The sequence below is a fragment of the Rutilus rutilus genome, assembly GCF_951802725.1.
Source record: "Rutilus rutilus genome assembly, chromosome: 3".
Taxonomy (NCBI): Eukaryota; Metazoa; Chordata; class Actinopteri; order Cypriniformes; family Leuciscidae; genus Rutilus; species Rutilus rutilus.
In genome coordinates, this window is record NC_140211.1 from 6845562 (window position 1) to 6860401 (window position 14840).

General features: G+C 37.3%; 2 protein-coding genes and 1 pseudogene across 3 annotated transcripts in view; all 3 read right to left on the reverse strand.

Annotated features, from left to right (window-relative positions):
- Positions 1–822, reverse strand: part of LOC311288471 (uncharacterized protein) — a 55861-nt gene extending 55039 nt beyond the window's left edge. Inside the window, exon 1 of the mRNA XM_084405892.1 lies at positions 173–822. Within this exon, the coding sequence (XP_084262018.1) occupies positions 173–798 (626 nt within the window). The 5' untranslated portion in view covers positions 799–822. The remainder of the gene's footprint in view (positions 1–172) is intronic.
- A 1801-nt stretch (positions 823–2623) lies between these two features.
- On the reverse strand, positions 2624–4710 carry LOC311287764 (histone H2B-like; annotated as a pseudogene). Its single transcript has one exon. The product of its transcript is annotated as a histone H2B-like (transcript).
- Positions 4711–5554: 844 nt separating this feature from the next.
- Positions 5555–5995, reverse strand: LOC311287766 (histone H4). Its single transcript, XM_084404794.1, has one exon. It carries the CDS (start codon positions 5972–5974, stop codon positions 5663–5665), a length of 312 nt encoding a protein of 103 aa, XP_084260920.1. The 5' UTR covers positions 5975–5995; the 3' UTR covers positions 5555–5662.
- Positions 5996–14840: the final 8845 nt, after the last annotated feature.

The window sequence follows — 14840 nt, forward strand, 5'->3', positions numbered from 1 at the left end:
CATAAGCTTTTTGGTTATTTTTTAATTGCATGAGTCTAAGTGGTTAAGTCACATCTTGACTATTTGATTCCAGAATTAACTAATCATTCAAATACATGAGTTTTGCTCTTTACTCGGAGTCAGTAGTTGGCTCTTAAAAGAGCCGTTGAGAAACAAACAGTAACGTTAGATTTATTTCTTCTTGGGAGCTGCCTTTTTAGGCTTGGCGGCTTTAGGTTTTGCTGCTTTAGGTTTCGCCGTTTTGGGTTTGGCCGCCTTTGCCTTTTTTGGGCTCTTGGCTGCTTTCTTAGGAGTCGCCGGTTTCTTGGCCTTCTTGGGGCTCTTCGTTGCCTTTTTAGCAGCGGGTTTCTTCACCTTCTTCGGCGATTTCTTAGCGACGGGCTTCTTTGCTGCTGCAGCTTTGGGCTTCTTAGCGGCAGCGGGTTTCTTGGCTGCGGGCTTCTTGGTTTTAGGAGCCGCTTTCTTGGCTGGCTTCTTCTTGGTCTCGGCTTGCTGCTTGTTGAGTTTGAAGGAGCCCGATGCGCCGGTCCCTTTGACCTGAACTAGGGTGCCTTTAGTCACCAGGCTCTTGATGGCGATCTTGACGCGAGAATTGTTCTTCTCCACATCGTATCCACCGGCAGCGAGCGCTTTCTTCAGGGCGGCGAGGGACACACCGCTCCTCTCCTTGGATGCGGACACAGCCTTGACGATGAGCTCGCCGACGCCTGGACCTGCTTTCTTGGCTTTCACTGCGGACTTCTTCTTGGGTGCTTTGGCCGGGGCGGCGGCAGCGGGGGCTGGGGCGGTTTCTGCCATTTCTTTCTCTGATCGGAACCGTAGTCTTACAAACTGTCTGGTTTCAGCAAAGAATGAAACGCGCTCGAGCGGCGCTGCGGTCTTAAACAACACATGAGAACCTCGTAGACTCAACCTGCCCCGCTCGGTGTCTGCTGCTCGCTGACGCTTGTGTTTTTTCTCTTACATTTGGCGAAAAACTGGAGCTTTTAAATAGTTTGTCACAGTCAAAACTAAGTGAACACCAAGTAGAGGTTCTGGGCTTTCATTAGAGACTAAAAAACGCGAAGTGGAAACATTACTTGTGCCTTCGTCAGACCAAATCAAAGACGAGCATCAACCGCGGGGGAAAGCCGCGTCCAAATCTGATGAATAGTTTTAATGGAAACGTTTATTAAAGTCTGAACGCGTCCTCTGTGTGTTTAGCAAACAGTCTGAAAGAGACTTCAATTAAATCAGCATCAGTGATGAGCGTTAGGAGGCTTTCATACAACTGTTGTTTCGGGCAGCTTGAAGCACACGAACATCATCCTGTCTGTGACTCGTGTCTGGCCCTCATCTTCGGTCAGCAGATTGTCTATATGCTATCTCATTAAACACATCGTTGATGTAGGTCAACATCATATCACGACATAAACATTTTAATTGTAATAAAGTATTTGTGTCTCCTGGTTCGCCATTAATCTCTTAGGGAACCATATGTGAATAGAAATTGTGGACATTATTGATCATTTATAAAAAGCAAGAGACTGCACAGGTCATAATTGAATTTTAACCACTATACATGCTAATTCACAACATGGTTATGCATGTACAATGGGCCATTATGTTTGATATATTTATTTAGACAGATCGCTTTTCTTTTGTAAATGATGGTGTGAACTGAAATGATGAGGATAATGGATTAGTGTTGAGTTTACAGGTCTCTAGACTTGTCTCGTCCGGTTTGTTACGGTTTCAGCCAAACCACTGCAACTGGGTCTCCACTCGGATTTGCTCAGACTATAACAGAACACATTTAATGATGTTAAAATAATTTAAACATTTTGTTTTGCTGCAGGTCTCAGTTTTGTGGAAGTTTATTCAACCTCTTATGCCTAAATTCAGGGGCTTTTCCAATTTGAAAACATCAAGGACTGAGGCCAAAATATGTAACAATAATCTAGATTATTAAATGCTGTAAAACAAAAATATATATATAGCCTAATATATATATATATATATATATATATATATATATATATATATATATATATATATATATATATATATATATATATATCACTTTGTTAAATTGTGTCTGTGTGTCAAAGGGACGATTCTTCTACAGAACACAATATATTTTGATATAAGTAAGCGGTTTAGTGAGCACTGACTTTCATTGTATGGACACAATTATTTTATTTAATGTTCCACTGAAGAAAGAAAGCCACTGAGGTTTGGAACAACTTTCAACTTTCAACTTTCAAATTTGTTTCCCCCCTTCAGTTCAGCAATGTTTTGCACATAATGACTGCGAGTCAAAATCCACAACATTAGCCTAAACGGATATTTAGGAATCAATTTTTTCTCATCATCTGTTTTGTACACATTTGATTTTACCAGGAATATTTCAATGGTTTCTGTCATATCTTATGTCGTAATAGTCTTAGTCGTAAAAGTCTGGTTTAATTAAATAAAATTACTTAATATGTGATTTTTTTTATTCTCCTTTCCAATCCTATTATTTTGAGATAATTAATTATTTATCTCTTTATTCTTGACTTATAACCTAGAATACTGTCTAACACTGCTGTTCTGTCACGTTCTGTGGCGTACCGCTCCTTTTTGGACGATTTCACTCTGGCAGAGAATCACACAGAGGGTTCCCGACCCTCACAATTCCATACATTTTTTTTTTTTTTTTTTTTCAAACTGCAGGCACTGCAATCTCAATGGTTTCCGGGAGGGCTAGCACTAACGTGCTTTCTCATCATACGTAACTTTAACTTTTACAGCGATTGGTGGGATTTGGATTGCTAAAAAATCTAGCTGATTTCACCTCTTCCATTAAATGCTTCCTGGTAGCATGCAATCCAAAAGCTCTTTTTGCACAGTAATTGATGTACCCTTGAAGACTGTGGCAGTTTTCAAGTGCTCCTCAAACACCTCATCTAGCGACACTACTAAGTCGACCAGTCCACGAAAAATGTGTAATTAGTGTAATTTAAGTGAGTAGCCTACTGTAATATAAGTGAGTACTGTAATATAAGTGAGTAATGTGATATAAGTGAGTAATGTGATATAAGTGCGTAATGTGATATAAGTGAGCAGTGTAATAAGTAATGTAATTTAAGTGAGCAGAGTAATAAATGAGTAATGTGATGAGAGTGAGCAGTGTAAGAAAGTTTTATAACTGGCCTATATGAATGAGAAATGTTCTTTCCATAGACAGCGTGATGCAATTTCAACACATATATGTTTCTACTCACAAACATGATCATTTCGAACTCGAAAAATGTCAGTAAAAGCTGAGACAAATGCTACTATATCTGATATGTTGAATATGTATTGAATGTGTGAAACTCCAGGTTTATTATATTTCAAGCTAACAGATCTCCACTGGCATTATTTCTATAAAACAACAAAAATGGTCAACTTTTTATTCTAAAAGAATAGTAGGCTACTAATAAATAATAAAAATGCCACCAGGACCCTTTGCTTATGATGCTTTCAGATGGAATATCTTTAATAAGACAAAACAGATCAAGCAGTGACATTTTCCAAACCGATGTATCCAAAATGGTCAATGTCTGTGATAGTGTCTTTATTCATTATTTCTTTTATTAATTATTATCATTTTACATGTTAAGGTTAATCATTTATATATATTATTGTATGCTTTATGTTTGATTATTTCCAAACAAATGTAAGATATTTGGTGTCTCTTTTGTGCTGTAAGATTGAGCGGGTGTATGTTCCATCATCCATCTTTTGACATGTGACCAGTTACTCTGCCCTAGCCATTACACAAACTGTAACATAATGGATAAGTCTGTTTGACCTTTTCTTATTAGACCAGAGCATAAGTTTAAGAGGATGTGAGTTTCCTGCATATTCATTGCTCTTATTTTGCTCTTCATTCTGCAAACATATTTTCTCTATACTCTGATCTTCACAATCTTCATCTGTTAGATACAATACTTTGGATTTTATTATAAACTATTTATTTTAATTTGTCTTTTCAATTTTACATTTATTAATTTGTTATTCCTTATTCGAATATTATCTTTGACAATCATTGCTTGTCTGCCTGGATTGCACCACAAACGTTTGAGTCTGTTAAAATAATCTTATATTAAAGAAATACTATATTGAACTAAAACTTGGATGATTGCTTTAGTTTTCAATAAAAATAGTAAGACAGTTAAACAATAACACTTACTTATACTTTACTAGTACCCCCAAAAAAAGTTAAGAAAGACTGAAGCTCTTTCAAGACAATATGGGTGGCTCTTAAAAGAGCCTTTGTGTTGTGTGTTGAGCTGACTCCTCTACTTTGAGCTGGTGTATTTGGTCACAGCCTTTGTGCCCTCAGACACGGCGTGTTTGGCCCTCCGGGCAGCAGCAGACGCACGGCGGTCTGGATCTCTCGAGATGTGATGGTGGAGCGCTTGTTGTAGTGAGCGAGACGAGACGCTTCACCGGCGATGCGCTCGAAGATGTCGTTGACGAAAGAGTTCATGATTCCCATCGCCTTGGAGGAGATCCCGGTGTCGGGATGAACCTGCTTCAGGACTTTGTACACGTAGATCGCGTAGCTCTCCTTCCTGGACTTTCTGCGCTTCTTTCCGCCCTTGCCGGCGGTTTTAGTGACGGCCTTCTTCGAGCCCTTCTTGGGTGCGGACTTCGCTGGTTCAGGCATGATGCTGCAGTCAGTGAAACTCAAAGTACAATAAAGCTTTGCTGCAACAGGCTGGCTTTTATTCACTACTCTATGCTAATTTCCAAAGGGAAGTACGGCCTTCTCTGATTGCTAGTTTTATTGGACCAACCCATAGAATAATATCATTGGCTACCTTTAGTTGTTAGACAACCAATCAGAGACTTTAAAATGTTGATCCCGCCCATCGCCTCATGTCCTACTACCATCCCCCATTCTACTGTTTGTTCTTTGTTTCATTTTCCCGCATTTTTCGGAATGCAATTCAGTATCAAATATTTAAAGTACATTATTGATGATCATTTCAGTTGTTTAGTCAAATTAAAAAACATTAAATACACAAGTCATAATATATAAACAGAAGATCACATTACCCCCGTATATTTCATACATTATCCTTAAGAATTGGATGAGACGTTAAACCGAGATCCTGACTGTGATTATTAAAAAAAAAAACAAAAAAAAAACATGGCACTTCTCGTAAAGAGAGGGAGTCTAGCTCTGGAGGCACGGTGCCAAATTCCATCCATTGGCCCTTATCAATAGACTCCATTTCTCGCTCTCCTCTCCATAATCTCCATCTATATCTGGTGTCTGTCTTGTCTGTGTGTGTGTGTGTGTGTGTGTGTGTGTGCTGGCGCCGTTGTATCAAGTGGATGCTTCACAGAACACTGTTGGTGGATAAGGAAGACTCCCTGATTTAATTGTAAAGCATTTTGGTTGTGCAATAGTACATATGAAAGCACCATATACGTTAATTATATTAGAATATTTAATTACGCAATGATCACACTGATCATGAAAATGTAAGACTTAATAAACGAAAACACTATACAAAATTTACAATAACCATGGTAAAATTAACACTTACATTTATTTTTCACCACATGGAAACTTGTTCTTTGTGTGTAAATGTGGGTGGCTCTTAAAAGAGCCGTTGGGTTTTTCTTCTTCGTGGATCTCTTAACCCCCGAACCCGTACAGAGTGCGTCCCTGTCGCTTCAGCGCGTACACAACATCCATGGCGGTGACGGTCTTTCTCTTGGCGTGTTCAGTGTAAGTCACAGCATCACGAATGACGTTCTCCAGAAACACCTTCAACACACCGCGAGTCTCTTCATAGATCAGGCCAGAAATACGCTTGACGCCGCCACGTCGAGCAAGACGACGAATAGCGGGTTTAGTGATTCCCTGGATATTATCGCGAAGAACTTTTCGGTGACGCTTAGCGCCTCCTTTCCCGAGTCCTTTACCGCCTTTTCCTCTTCCAGACATTTCGACAGATACTCCTCAATTCACTATAACAGAAGACAGAGAAAGTCTGTGGAGAAGAATGGTTTATACTCGGCTAGCGGACCTAGTTGAAACCAGATGCATGCATGGGCGGTTCTGCTAAACGTCAATCAACACGCTACTCTCCAAGTGGAGGGTCGGGCGGTTGACAAGACAACACTGGACTGTGATTGGAGCATTGATGGATGGAAGTGACGTTGGTACTTGAAGTGATCCGGAGATGGAGGACGATTCTTTATGATAGGCATACAGCAATCAAATCAAATATTGGAGTGGATAGTGTTGTGTTTGTAGCATTTCTAGCAGAAGTAGTGAATTGCTCAGCTCAAACACAAAGCAGAACAGAGAGGATTAAAATTATCATAAAGGCAGCACAAAAATATCTTAATTTGGGGGAATTAACAGTAGATGCAATAAATGAAACACTTATAGCAGGGACACAGGAAACTCAGTCAACATGTGGAGAATCATAATGGTTTTTGCAATTTTGCAATGGAATGCTCGGAGTCTTTGCTCTAATGGACAGGAATTTAAAAAGTATATTGAAGAAAGGAGTGAGAAACCAAATGTTATTTGTGTGCAAGAAACATGGCTTAGGCCTCACTTAGATTTTATACTACATGGATATGTGGCTATACGTAGGGATAGGGAAAGCGGCAATGGAGGTGGTGTAGTTATGTTTGTTCAACAGGGAATAGGATATAGGATTATAAATATAAGTAAAGATTCTGAGGCAATTGTAATTGAAGTATGGATAGGAAAAATGAACATATGGATAGTGAATTATTATAATCCATGTGGGAAGCTAAATAAAGGGGTGCTTGAAAAGATAATTGGTGGAGAAATGCATAAGACAGTTTGGTGTGGCGACTTTAATGCGCATAGCACACTTTGGGGTGGTACACACACTGATTATAACGGAAGTGTAGTGGAAGAATTTATAGAAGATCAAGATCTAGTTTGCTTGAATGATGGAAGAGTTACTAGAATAGATGTAGCAAGAGGATTGGAATCTCCAATTGATTTTACTCTGGTATCTAAACAAATAGCAAGAGTTAGTAAGTGGGATGTAATGCACGATAACACAGTAGGCAGTGACCATTACCCAATAATTTGTGAAATAGGAGTGGGTCCAGTTCAGTTGGAGGAAATAGATTTCCCTAGATGGAAATTAAGAAATGCTAACTGGGCACTTTATAATACGACATGTAGTATGAGGTTAGAAGAAATTAGTCAAAATAGATATGATAGTATAGATGACTTTAATGCAAACGTTGTAGAAATCATGTATTCTACTGCAAAAGAAGTTATTGGTAAAGGAAGTGGATCAAAACAACATAAGACAGTCCCCTGGTGGTCGGATGAATGTAATAAAGCAATTAAGACAAGAAATAGAGCTTTTAGGAAAGTTAAAGGATCCTTCTCTTTTAATGACCTAATAGAATATAAAAAGGCACAAGCAGAAGTTAGACGGACAATTAGGAAAGCTAAACGAGATTACTGGAAGCAATTTTGCAATAAAATAGGAAGAGAAACGCATATTAGTCAAGTGTGGGGCATGATAAGAAGGATGGGAGGAATTAGGAGGGAGTATTCATTGCCAGCTATTAAATATAATAACAAAATTTTGATAACAAATAGGGATAAAGCGGAGGCTCTGGCGGAGACATTTGTTAAAGTGCATAGCTCTACAAATCTGACACCTGATGCAAAGAAAGGTAGAGAAGAAGTAATGAGAGGACACTATAATATCCTAATGGAAAAGGAGGATTTTAATGGAACATTGAATGTTTTCTTTTCTTTATTTGAACTGAAAAGAGCATTGGTAGGAGTCAAAGCAACGTCCCCTGGTAAAGATGAAATATGTTATAAAATGGTTGAAAACTTAAACCAACAAGCACAGTTGGTGATCCTGAAGTTATATAATAAGGTATGGGAGTTAGGGGTATTGCCTTCAGCATGGAAACATTCTGTTGTTATCCCAATTGGGAAACCAGGAAAAGATAAAGGTGTAACAACTAGTTATAGACCTATCGCATTAACATCTAATTTATGTAAAATAATGGAACGTATGGTCACAGACAGGTTAACTTACATATTAGAGAGTAGGAATTTGTTAATACCGCAACAGAGTGGTTTCCGTAGAGGGAGGACAACTATGGATCCAGTGATATGTTTGGAGGATGAAATTAGGAAGGCTCAGGTTAAAAAGGAAATAGTAGCTGCTGTCTTCTTTGATGTGGAGAAGGCCTATGACATGTTATGGAAAGAGGGTCTTCTTATTAAATTGGAATCCATGGGAATTGGTGGAAGAATGTTCAACTGGATCATGAATTTTCTGAAGGACAGGACTATAGAAGTAAGAATTGGAGTATCTTACTCTAATGTTTACTCTATAGAAAATGGGGTACCACAAGGCAGTGTATGTAGTCCTATTTTATTTAATATCATGATTAATGAGGTTTTTTCAGAGGTTGATGCTAGCATTGGGAGATCTCTATATGCAGATGATGGGGCAATATGGGTAAGGGGTCGTAATGCAGCATTTGTTGGAAAGAAGCTACAGACTGCAGTCAGTAATGTTGCGAACTGGGGAAACAGGTGGGGTTTTCGGTTTTCTGTAGATAAAACACAGGTTATTTGTTTCTCTAAGAAACGCAATACTCCTGCAATACAAGTTACCCTATATGGGCAATCAGTTAAACAGGTACAAAATATAAGGTTTTTAGGTGTATGGATGGATCATAAGCTGACATTTGAAGATCATATACAGAGAAATGTTACTAAATGTAAAAAGGCAGTTAATGTTATGAGATGCCTGGTAGGAAGTGGTTGGGGTGCTAGTATGAATTCTCTTAAACATATTTATATTGCCTTAATTAGATCAACATTTGATTATGCATGCATTGCATTTAGCTCAGCTGCAAAATCTCATTTACAAAAGCTCGAACTGGTCCAAACACAAGCTCTCCGCCTATGTATTGGTGCATTCAAGACTTCGTCAATTCCAGCTCTCCAGGTGGAGGTAGGGGAGATGCCTTTATCCCTTAGACGTCTTCAGCTTGCCATGGTATATTGGGTAAATTTGCAGGGACATAAGCAGGGTCATCCAACCAAACCAGTGTTGAATGCATGTTGGGAACATGGAAGGAAGCAATTTAACAGTTTTGGATGGGTGGGAAACAGTCAAGCTGAGAAATTGGGACTTGTTGAATTAAATTACAGTTGTACAGTGGCGTTACCTGTTATTCCTCCTTGGATATTTCCATTACCAGTTGTGGATCTAGAAATCGCAAATATGTTAAAACAATACAAGGAATATGGTGTGATAAATGATTTGGTAAAACAATATCTAGGTATCAATTATAATGATAGTATTCAAATATTTACAGACGGATCAAAAGACCCAAGTACAGGAAAGACAGGAGCAGCAGTGTATATACCACATTTTCAGAAATCAATTTTAAAAAGAACTTCAGATCATTTAGCAGTGTACACTGTGGAGCTTTTAGCTATTTTACTAGCACTCACATGGATAGAGGAGGTTGGGCCTAATCAATATATTATATGTTCAGACTCTATGGCATCATTAATAAGTATTGCAAATTGCAAATCTGTTTGTAGGCCTGACTTGATTTATGAAATCTTTCATAGTTTATATAGATTACAAAATCTTAATATTACAGTGTGTTTTATGTGGGTCCCATCTCACGTTGAAATAGAGGGTAATGAAGAAGCTGATCGTTTGGCTAAAAAGACTCTCAAGTCAGATATACAATGGACAGTTCCATTAAGTAAAATGGAAATTAAATGTATCATTAAAACAAGAATCAATAGGTTATGGCAAGAACAATGGGAAAATGAGACAAAAGGTCGTTTTTTATATAAAATACAGAAACAAGTGAAAACAAGAAGGCAGGGTGGTTGGACACGAAGGGGGGAATCTGTTATCACAAGACTAAGAATTGGACACACAGGTCTTAATCATAATCTCAATCGTTTAGGGAAACACGCAACAGGACTATGCATTAATTGTGACAGGAGAGAAACGGTAGAGCATATATTAATAGAATGTGAAGCATACAGAACAGAACGAATCATACTGTTAGAACAAGTTAAAGAATTAGGTTTCACTCATTTATCAGTAGAGGGTTTACTTTCCTTTTCTACATCAAAACCATCAGCATGGCCAGCTATCATGAGATATCTTAAAGAAACAGACCTATTTGATCGAATTTAAGAATAACAAGAATATATATCTACTATTATTATTTTATTTGGTTTTTTTTTTTTTTTTTTTTTTTTTTTTATTATTATTATTTTTTTATTATAATACATGTTAGTAGAAATCCGCATTGAAGCTCCACACCCCAAACAGTTGGTGGCGGTAATGCACCAAAATGGTATGCCAACCGCCAATAAAAGAAGAAGAAGAAGAAGAAGAAGAAGAAGAGGACGATTCTTGGAAAGAATGGTAATAGGCAGATTAAATTATGCTATAGAAAAGGAAAATCTTTTGTGCCCACATCAAAGCGGATTTAGAAAAGGACGAAATACTATGGATTCAGTTATATGTTTAGAATCTGAAATCAGAAAGGCAATTGTAAATAAAGAAGTATTAGTTGGAGTATTTTTATGTTGAAAAGGCTTACGACATGTTATGGAGAGAGGGACTTTTAATTAAATTAGAAAGGATGGGCATTAAAGGAAAAATGTATAATTGGATAATGGATTTTCTGCTAAATAGGACCATTCAAGTTAGGGTTGGGGCAAGTTACTCTAGGATTTTTTCAATTGATAATGGTACACCACAAGGAAGTGTGTGTAGTCCAGTACTGTTTAATATCATAATTAATGATATCTTTTCCAAAATTGGACAAGGTATTGGAAAATCCCTGTATGCAGATGACGGTGCACTGTGGAAACGAGGTAGAAATGTGACATATGTGGAAAGCTGTATGCAGAAAGCCATCATAGAAGTGGAAAAATGGGCTAATAATTGGAGCTTTAGAATGTCTGTTGAAAAAAACAAAAGTAATATGTTTTTCTAAGAAAAAGAAGTTACCAAGTACTAAACTTAAGTTATATGATAAGGTATTAGAACAGGTCTCAGAAGTTAGGTTCCTTGGGATCTGGATGGATTCTAGACTTACTTTTGCGTCACACTCACACATCAAGAAAGTGGTTGAAAAATGTAAAAAGGGAATTAATGTTCTCAGGTGTCTTGCAGGAGTAGATTGGGGGGCAACTCGGTATTCTTTAAAGAGAATCTACTGTGCAATGATAAGGCCAATTATTGATTATGGTGGCATAGTATATAGTTCAGCAGCACCTTCCATACTAAAGAAAGTAAATGGAGTACAATCCCAAGCACTGAGAATAGCATGTGGGGCATTTAGAACATCTCCAATCTCTGCTTTGCAGGTTGAAATGGCAGAAATGCCTTTAGAAATTAGGAGAATTAAGCTGAAAATGGCGTATTGGTGCTCCGTAAAGGGACATGCAGATGCTCATCCAGTAAAAGATATGGTAAAAGAATGTTGGGAGCATGAATATGCAAGCTTAAATGATTTTGGACATGCACCTACGATGACAATTTCAGACCCCTCCATGATTTCCAAGTGGGAGAACTTGCAAAATAGCAGGGTGTTCAAATACTTATTTTCCTCACTGTGTATATATATATATATATATATATATATATATATATATATATATATAAGCAAGCACAAGCCAATGTGAGAAGAGTAATTAGAGCTGCTAAAAATATCTACTGGAGAAGTTATTGTGATTCTATAAGAGAGAAAATAATGATTCTATAGTCTAAAACATCATGTGTTTTTTGCTGTTAGATCATAATTGCTGTTCCCTTCTGAAGTTTTATTACCATTTACAGAATTAAACAGAATAAAATACCAATTAAATTACAAAATGTCTGTATAAAGTGTTTTGAATGATCACTATCCATCCCTTATTTTATTAGATTTTTTAATGATCAAATACTGAGTAACAAAAGTGCTTGCATTGTGTTCCCTTTCTAACCAAATGTTATTGTTTGATTGTAATCATAATGCAAAACCTGATACTTATCTAACAAAAATATCTTAACCTTGACTAAAAGTAGTCTTTTAGAATGTCTAAATATATATCCAAAAAAATAAATAAATGGAAAAATCATGTCTAATAATAAACAGTGGGACTCAAAAAGCCTCTCTATGTATTTATAGGTAGCTACAGTATAGCCTGCAGGCGGTTACACGACATTACACCCGTTTCTACTTTTTTAACGCCACTGGATGGCGCTTTTCTCACTTCAAAAAATGGATCGTAAAGGCCTGCACTCTATTTTTATGTGAAAAGTTGCATTTATTGAAATAAATAAATAAATAAATACAATTATTAATTCTAATGGAAAAAAATAGATCATAATTGTTTTTATAATTATTGCATAGCACCATAGAAACCTTTCAAAATTCTAAATAATAATCAAAAAATATTATTGAACAAAAATATATTTACATTGGTTTTCATGAAAAAAACAAAACAAAACAAAAAAACATTTTAAGGCTTCGGTCACTTTTGGCTGCGAAGGAGACAAGTGTGACTCCTAACCGAAGAGGACCAGAGGGTTGTTTTGAAGGGAGGGGATTCTGGAATGCACTGTTGCTTCAATGTATATGTTATGAGTGATTATAATCAAGGTATTAATCAATATTTGTCCTTCTAATTATCAAATGAGTTGAATGACATCTCTGGAGATTTTACTTTGTTATAGAAGTTACCAGTGTGATTACTGAAATGTTCTTTTCATGTATTCTCTTATGTCTGTATTTGATATCTGAATGCAGTAACAGTGCTCGCTTAATTTAGCCCGGCTTCCAGAAATGAAATATGGACTTGGTTTGTGTTTGAGAAAGGTCTTCAACGTGTTAAAACATGTAGGGGTCACTGAAGCCAATAGTTTAAGGGACCATTTCTTTGTTAAAGCCTTACTTTCCAGTTAGACTTAAAGGAGAACTCCAGTCAATTTTAACATTGAGCTTATTTTCTTTGTACATTTGGAGTGCTGTCAGTACAGAGAACAACGACAAAAATCGGTGTTGCCTACAACGTGTTATCCTCGTTTTAAAATTTGCACCCTGTTGACTTCAATGGGGCAAGTTTTAAACCTTCTTTTAGCCTCTTAACATCCTTGATGTGTCATTACAAGTGCACAGTAATCGATTGTCGAGTTCACGCGCATAGGTTTAGTACCTATGATCACGCGCGTGAACTCGACAATCGACTACTGTGGACTTCGACCGAAAACAGGATGTAAATACAGGTATGTGCGCTGGCTGAATAAACATCATTTTTTATATATTTCTTTCACATCTACTGCAGTCAGATTCACCTGCGTTCACCAGGAAGGAATCACTCACATGACCTGTGCACTTGTAATGACACATCACATCAAGGATGTTAAGAGGCTAAAAGCAGGTTTAAAACTTGCCCCATTGAAGTCAACAGGGTGCAAATTTTAAAAAGAGGATAACACGTTGTAGGCAACACCGATTTTTGTCGTTGTTCTCTGTACTGACAGCACTCCAAATGTACAAAAAAATGACCGGAGTTCTCCTTTAAAGTCTAGCTCTCCTTCAGAGAAAGAAAGTATTATCTTTGTTAAAAAGGCCAGCTATGCATATATTGAGACATTGTGACTTTAAGACGCATTAGTCTGATTACTCAATATTAACCGGAAGCAGTTCGGAGACTTTGCTAGTGTCCCGCTGTTATTGTTGTTGCAGAGTGCGTAGCCTACTCATACAACGTTACACTCCAAATTACTCTGCCATACTCTTTACTACTTGTACTACAATTGTTCATTCAACCCAATTCTACGACTGTAAATGCCTCTACAAGCCTCAATACATTAAAGTGTACTTAATCTCTGAACGGACGACTGTCTGCTCAATATCCACCAGCACCACACTAGTCTACCCCATAATCTTGATGTTTTAAGAAGACTCTCCTGTTTATAGTTAGAGCCTGGCCACATCCAACCTTGGAAAGCTGTGTGTCGGTGTTGTTGTATTTTTATCCCACTGTAACCCATATATCATTCTCAAACATACCCATAATCTGCTGCAATCAAATTGCCCTTACCTTTAGATTAAGGAGGATGTCGATTCAAGGTCCTCGACGGTGCCTATAACCAGTTCAATCTTGGATTCACTGGGCGTTTGCCAATATAAATATTCCATTTCAAAAATCATAAAATATTGATAGGGAAAAATTACTCTTAGACTCTTAGTTTTACGAATCACCAAAACATGATTTTGTTTTATTTAAAAAGATTCAGTTAATAATACAAAGAAAAAAAAAGAAAAAGGCACAAATTTATAACATTTAGGCAGAGTTTTTATACTATCTCTGTTCTGGGCCGCCTTTTAACTATGGGCTGTCATTATAATAGGCCTACAGCTAATTCCCTTATAAGGTCAAACTTTGGACTTATCCTAGTCCTTTATTAACATCAGCTTGCAGAAGCACATATTGAAAATATATATTTTCTTTTCACACCTATTTTATGCAGCACATACACAAAAGCTTTATTTGGTAAGTTTGACTACCGCAGCCCTTTTGACCTTTCTCTAGTTTCGCACATTTTCTAGGTCTAAGGCGAACGATGTTCACAGTTCCGTTTAAAAATACATGTGGTCCTAACAACCTAAACATATCGAGTCCACATACACCCACACATGTAACACCTCTAACAATGACTCTTAAGTTCGCAGGCCATGCTCAAATTAGGCTTTAAGTAATTTGCGTTTATCCTGCAAAGTCAACACATCCTCATTTGAGTAGT

Coding starts and splice junctions, on each gene's coding strand:
- LOC311287766 (XM_084404794.1), bottom strand. CDS start 5,974: ATGTCTGGAAGAGGAAAAGGCGGTAAAGGACTCGGGAAAGGAGGCGCT.